The following is a 6956-nucleotide window of genomic DNA, read 5'->3' on the forward strand; positions in this document are numbered from 1 at the left end:
ATGTGCCTAATTTAGGTACAGTCCCTTCATTCCAACTTAGTCATGATCTTTATGTCTGTTTCCACACTTGAGGAAGCAGAAGTGAAAGAAAGACGAGAGCTGCAACACAGTAGTAGAAAACACATAAAACACCCAAAAGTCCAGATTAACTTTCTTAGCCTCCAGTTTGATCAGACTAGTTTATTATTGAGTATCTGCCCGTATCAAATCCCAATCTGACATCAATTTCGTGCATAATACACTTCAAGCATTTCAGATTAGTTATAGCATGTGGGTGTGCCGCTTGTATTGTTAAATAATATAGTGTCCAGAGGAGACAGGCAGCGTTGTGTTATCAAGCAGAGAGCATTGTGGGAGTTTAAGTAAAATAAGGGCACCGTGACAAAGTCTCCAGTGATGCTTAATGACCTCTGACTGCTGCATTTATGTTAAATGAAGTTGGGATTAACTATGTTAGCGGTTCCTACATCCAAGCGGCATGTGTCTAGTCAGCTATTGTTGCATTTATTAACCATTTGATGCACAATATGGGTCATGAGACCCATATTCCATTGAATATGGGTCACTTTTAACCCATGTTGTTCATCAAAGGGTTAAGAATTTTATTTATGACACTTGTGTGACATGAAGGATTGGACTTGTGATATTTGTGCTGATACTCATCGGTTAAATATTTATTTAGAATTCTTTGGGTCCAGTTGAGCACTGTACTGCACTTTCTGTCTTTCTGTTTAACAACGAAGTGTTGGGAGTCACTTACTCTATTTATAAACATAGGGAGTGCCTCACATGCACTAACATAAAACCACAACCAGCAACCACCAAAACATCCAACAGAGAAGCTCAGACAGAGGGAGTATGACTTCATTCTATACAAAGGAAACAATAGTTGTTGCTATCAGTAGTGCAGCAGGATTAGCTCAAAACATACCTTTACTGCCAATTCCATTAGTCATAACAAACTATAGATGCTTCAGCTATAGTATTCATGCCTACAAATCACTGCTTTCTTGAAAATGCAAAAGAAAACAACTTCACAACCACAATCAGTTATTGCTTTTAGACACTAATAACTGTGTTTTCATTGAGGCCAGGATGCAGTTCTGCAACTGTATAATCAATGATTCCATGTTTGCCTTGAAGAGACAGTATTGTTTGTTGAAGTGGATTGTATAAGGTACTTATTCATGGTCAAAGTACTACCTACATTCGACCACACTGAATAGAATAATGTTACCTTGCTGGCAGACAGCCCTTTCGTATTTGTGTGCATCAGCGCCGTGGACTGGATTATACTGCTGATCTGTGAAATAATACAGTATGTAACGTGTGTGTTTGAAAGTTCTGGAGATAAAATGTAGTGCTAAAGGACAGGGCTGTGTATCGGCAAGGGAAACTGGTGAGAATATTCTAAATATAGCACACGCTTAAACGGCGATTGAGTTTCTTAGGTGGCTGAAATACATTTTGCTGCTGACCTCGTTCACTGCTTAGCTTCCCTGCCAGCAGTCCTCTCTGCTGCTTCAAACTGGGGGCGTGTTGATCTACTGTACATCTGTGGATAAGTACCCACACAAGCCCACTTCAAAGAACCATCCCTTTAAGTCAGAGAGGCTGGGTCACCTCCAAGTCATCACTCACATGTCATAATGCTCCTTAATGGCACTGAAGTTGACTTTGTAGCACACACACTTCATTCTGCTATGTACTTCAACTGGCCTCCTATAGGTTCTTAAGCAGCAGTGGCCCTGAGGAGGGAGGAATACATAATGCATCCTTGTGGTAGCAGAGGCTGCTCTACAAAATCAGACAAAGTCCCTGAACATCAGTGAACACTCATGCAACATCAACAATTCCCCCTGGATGGTTGCCGGCCTTCAGAACAAGGAGAGGGAGCAAAGAAACAACAGCAGAAGTCACCAAACTCTCTTTGTTTGCTCTCTTTGTTTTCCCTGCAGTGATCGTGGTGCTGTTCGCTGCCCTGAGGAGGCAGAGGAAGAAGGAGCCTCTGATCATCTCCAAAGAGGATGTCAGAGACAACGTCGTCAGCTACAACGACGAGGGCGGTGGCGAGGAGGACACCCAGGCCTTCGATATCGGCACACTGCGAAACCCAGAGGCCATCGAGGAGAGCAAACAGCGGCGGGACATTGTGCCCGAGACCTTCTACCCTCCGGTCCGACGGCCAGTTCTGCCCCCGACCCGGGACAATAACGGGGACGTGAGGGACTTCATCAACCAGAGGCTCCAGGACAACGACAGTGACCCGACGGCGCCGCCTTACGACTCCCTCGCCACCTACGCCTACGAGGGCAACGGCTCGGTGGCGGAGTCCCTCAGCTCCCTGGAGTCGGTGACTACCGAGGGCGACCAGGACTACAACTACCTGAGCGAGTGGGGGCCGCGGTTTAAGAAACTGGCGGACATGTACGGGGGCGATGACAGCGACAGGGATTCCTAACAAGAGCCTTGGCACACAGACAAGGAAGTAATGTAGAAAACTTTCGGGCAGTTCTGGTGCATGTGCGGTGAGTTAAAGGACAGAGGAAAGAGCTCGGTTTCGTCCAAAGCGCTCTTTTGCCGCCTTTGACCACCATTCATTGTCCCTCCGGTGACCAGACGTAGGCTTTGTGTGTCCAGTCCGTGTTAGTTGCGTTTTTGCGAGGGCACAGTAAAAAGAGACTTTGTGTCGAGACTTTTTTTGTGTGTGTATATGGGGTGTACACGAGGCCCAAATATATCTATACTGATATTTTTTTGTTTTAGTTTCTTTTGGTTCGTTTTTTTCCAAAGCTGCCTGTGATGGACACGCTCTACAAGCAGTTTTGTAAACCAACAGATATGCCTATGTATTTTTCAGTGTTTCTGGGACAAAAACATGCTGCATATTGTGAGTTCTATCTTAGCTTGTGTATGTACGGTAACATGATACGATACGCTGTACAGTTGTTTTGTTTTTCTAGGGATTTCTATCTTCCGAATGATCCCCCCTCCTTTTCAGCGACGGTTGCCTCACATTAACCACCCTTGAGTTTGAGCCACGGGAAGAATGTTGCACCGGATTGGACAGGAGAGGAGCAAAAAGCAGAGAATGTTCTTCAAAGTAGCAGTACAGGATTGTGGGATTTGTGGCTTCAGAAACGCACCACTTTGTCATTTTTTCAGCTTCGAGCATCCGCTGTGAGGTGAGCCCAAATACCAAATATTTCCATCTTGAGCTGAATGTCGTCAGAGCAGGTTTTTGAGAAGTGAAGTACACAGCAGTGTTATTTTCTACGCTACAATAAAGATTCTAGGCTCAGTTAGAGGAAAATACTGGTACTGTCAGCCTTTTTTTTTTTTTTGCTCACTTTACCCCACAAATGTTGGAGGATCAGTAAGTCGAATCAGTGCCGAGACGATACAGCTGAGCTTGAAACTACAGCATCGAATTACATTAGTTACTATTAAAATTCATTACGCAGTTTTATTTTCTTCCCCTAAATGGTTCGTTTTATCCGTTCAAGTGATGAAGGAAAAACAGGATTTGAATCAGTGCAACAAGCAGCAGAAACAAGTATTTCAAATTTGATTCTGTCCGTCTGTAAAGTCCAATAAATTAATTAACAGTTGCCTTAAATTACAAAAGTCAAATCTACACAATTACAAACTAGATGTTCTCGTTTTTGGGGTCAGACTGTTCTCATAAGGAAATAAAGTATAAATGTACCACATGACCTTCCTTAGTTTCAAGTTTTTCTTTAAGATAAAATTAAGGTTAGGTATTGCTTGTATTTGGGCTGCACAGTGGCGTAGTGGTTAGCACTTTCGCCTTGCAGCTAGAAGGTCCCTGGTTCGCGTCCCGGCTTTCCCGGGATCTTTCTGCATGGAGTTTGCATGTTCTCACTGTGCATGCGTGGGTTTTCTCCGGGTACTCCGGCTTCCTCCCACAGTCCAAAAATATGCTGAGGTTAATTGATTATTCTAAATTGCCCGTAGGTGTGAATGTGTGAGTGCTTGTTTGTCTATATATGTAGCCCTGTGACAGACTGGTGACCTGTCTAGGGTGTCCCCTGCCTTCACCTGAGTCAGCTGGGATAGACTCCAGCCCCCCCCGCGACCCTAGTGAGGATTAAGCGGTGTATAGATAATGGATGGATGGATATTGCTTGTATTTGATCGATTCTGCTCATTGATTCCGGTTCTTAAGATTCTTACGACAATCCTCCTTTCACATTAATGTTGTACTTTATTATAAGTTACAGAAGGGGTTTTCCCCGTATTGAGTACTTTGAGTAACAGTTTCAATGCAAGACTTCTACAATGTGGGATTAGTACTTCCATCTTCATAAACACTTAAAAATCACAAGAATTAATGTAGTTACTGTGTTTTTTACACAGCTGCAACTTATGAGCCACTAAAACCGATAAATTCTATGTAAAGCCCAAAATTGATGCCAACGCTGCAACTACAAGAACAACAGTCTTATTCTACAGAATACATAAATTCCAACCTATTCTTGGCCTCTGAAAGGACTAGAAAGTAGCATAATAACAACTAGTGGACTTCACAGTTTGAGAAACTTTGACTACTTTTACTGTAACAACAGTGAAGTCTATTTGTTAAAAGTGGGGCTGGAACTAACAATAACTTTCAGTCTCAATTGTTTTCTCAATCGATTTGTAATTTGATCTCTAAAATGTCAGAAAAAATTGTGAAAAAATGAACAATAACTTTGGTGAAACTAATAAATGATCTAAATTGTTGGCATTTTAGTAGTTGCAGCTCTATTTTTGTTGGCCGTAAGTTTGAATCTAATGTTGGTTGGCGGATAAGTTAATAGTTGACAACTGATCAAATAGTGGTTACAGCTCTGCTTTTGTTGTTTTTTTGAATTATTGTTTAAAATATAGAAAACAAAAGTAGTGTAGCTTCCTAACATTGGCTGTGTTGCTTTTAATGTAACTCAGTGTTAAAGGTGGACCCACTAGGTCATCATCCATTCGGAATCTAAGAATTTTTCTCCAAATAGCTGGCAGTAAAGTTAATAGTTGACAACTAATTCATCAATTGTTGTAGTTAGAAGACAGTCACAGAAACTGTTAGATTTACAATTTATCAAGACAAATGTTCATTTCTTTAGGACTAATCAGAAAAATTTGTTCAGGAACCGATGAGCAGAATTGAAATCAAGTCTTCTCGATAACTACTTTTGAAACATTTCTCGATGCCCAACCTGATAAAAGTCTTGTTTGATGGATATCGTCTGTCCTGCGCAGTGGAATGTAAAGTAATGTAACATAGCAGTTCAAACATGCCAAAAAAATAAAAGCAAACTAACACCAGTATTCCCCTTTAAAGTCATTACTGTACTCTTTCGAATGTTCAGGCCTCACCCGGCTGATTTCCTCTGGGACAAACAGCCTTTTCCATAAAGATGCTCGTCGAGGAGCACCTGACCTTTGAGTGGAATTAGGTTCTCAAACCCAGAAGGTTTCGTCCTCATCTGGGCGAAGAAGGTCAGAGCGCCATCCTGCAGCAGAAACACAAATCTGAGGAGTGACTCTGAAAACAAAGAGGACGTGAAAATGAATCTTAAACATTATCAAATTACTTTGAGACCTCCAATAAACAGCTTGAGAGGGAGGGCAGGTGGGAAAAAAACGCAAAAAAATAAAACAAGCTGTGCCCTCGCTTTAGCTAAAGGCCAAACTGTAAGGAGGCTGACATTTATCAGGCATTTCAAATGGTAATAACAAAACACAATGACATAATTGCCATTTTTTCTTCTTCTGCTCTCCATCAGCCCAATAAACAACCCAATTGATAAGACGGAGGATGTCGGGGGAAGGAGGAGAACGCTTTGACACTCATGTACATGTGTTCCCCTTGTTTTGTTTATTAGCTTGTAGCCGGAGCTCCCATTGTGTGAAGTGGCCATTTTCCGAGTGCGGCGGTGTTGCCATAAGCATTTAATAGGTTTAAAAACCCTTCAGTCTAAAAGGAAAACTGCTTCTCCACCTCAAGGTACAATGTGAGGTCTCAAATGGAAATCAACATGACAGTGGCACTCACCGAAAGTGGCTCTTTTTCTTCGGTCTTCACCATTTTTCCGTCTTCATACGGGGTGTCAGCATATCGCCATTACGAAGACGCTCTTGTGTTTTCCTATGGAGAGTATAATTGCCTCCGAGCATTGGCGCCATGCTCGGCTGAGATAACAGGAAACAGGTTTTTTGTAATGTTTTTTTTTTTTTTGAGGCAACTAGATGGTGACAATGATGTCCCCTTTATTCTCCAGATACAATAGATCTGTGGTTGTTGGTGTGTAGACTCAGTCGGGCCTCCGGGGCCTCGACTCCACTACGCTATATTATGTTGGTGACAATGTGATCGAGCAGTTGAGTTTTGTCAATGTAGAAGCAAAAATCGGAGCGGTTGTGGTAGTGTAAGGGGCCATTCATCGATCTGCTTTGTAAACCGTGATATTTTGTACTGAATATTTATATGACACAATTAAATATCTTTAAAAATCCACCGTCTTTGTGAGTTTTTTTTTCAGGAAAACGTGACAGCAGTGATCTAAACTCCCTCTCAGGTGTGTTATCTTCAGTAAATCTGAGTATAAAAGACTCCAAGTCTGTGTGTCAGATAGTTATTAATGTGACGGCCGTCGTTAAATAGCTGGATCCAGAGGCGACTGAAGCTGAGGAAATTGTTAATTAGACAATCTATAATTAAGATCTGTTACACAGCCAATCGGATTTAGAGAGAGGTTTAAAAAAAAGGGGAAAAAAAAATCACATTTTGATTATTAGAGGATGAGTGGCAGATGTGAGGCAGATGGTGACACTAGTGGATGAATGTAATTGACTCAAGCCTTTTAATACAAAAGAGAAAAATAAATCAGATTGGATGGAACAGAAATCTGGGACTTTACAGTTGTGATTTAATGTTTAACAGTTTTTTTGTTTTT

General features: G+C 41.7%; 1 protein-coding gene across 4 annotated transcripts in view; it reads left to right on the forward strand.

The window, feature by feature from the left end:
* LOC111565026 (cadherin-6-like) overlaps positions 1–6515 on the forward strand; it is a 90933-nt gene extending 84418 nt beyond the window's left edge. For all 4 annotated transcript variants that reach the window (XM_055006966.1, XM_055006965.1, XM_055006968.1 and 1 more), the window contains one exon: positions 1959–6515. In XM_055006966.1, coding sequence (XP_054862941.1) covers positions 1959–2461 — 503 coding nt within the window. In that variant the 3' untranslated portion in view covers positions 2462–6515. The remainder of the gene's footprint in view (positions 1–1958) is intronic.
* Positions 6516–6956: the final 441 nt, after the last annotated feature.

Source organism: Amphiprion ocellaris, chromosome 22 (genome assembly GCF_022539595.1).
Source record: "Amphiprion ocellaris isolate individual 3 ecotype Okinawa chromosome 22, ASM2253959v1, whole genome shotgun sequence".
In the NCBI taxonomy this organism is placed as follows: domain Eukaryota; kingdom Metazoa; phylum Chordata; class Actinopteri; family Pomacentridae; genus Amphiprion; species Amphiprion ocellaris.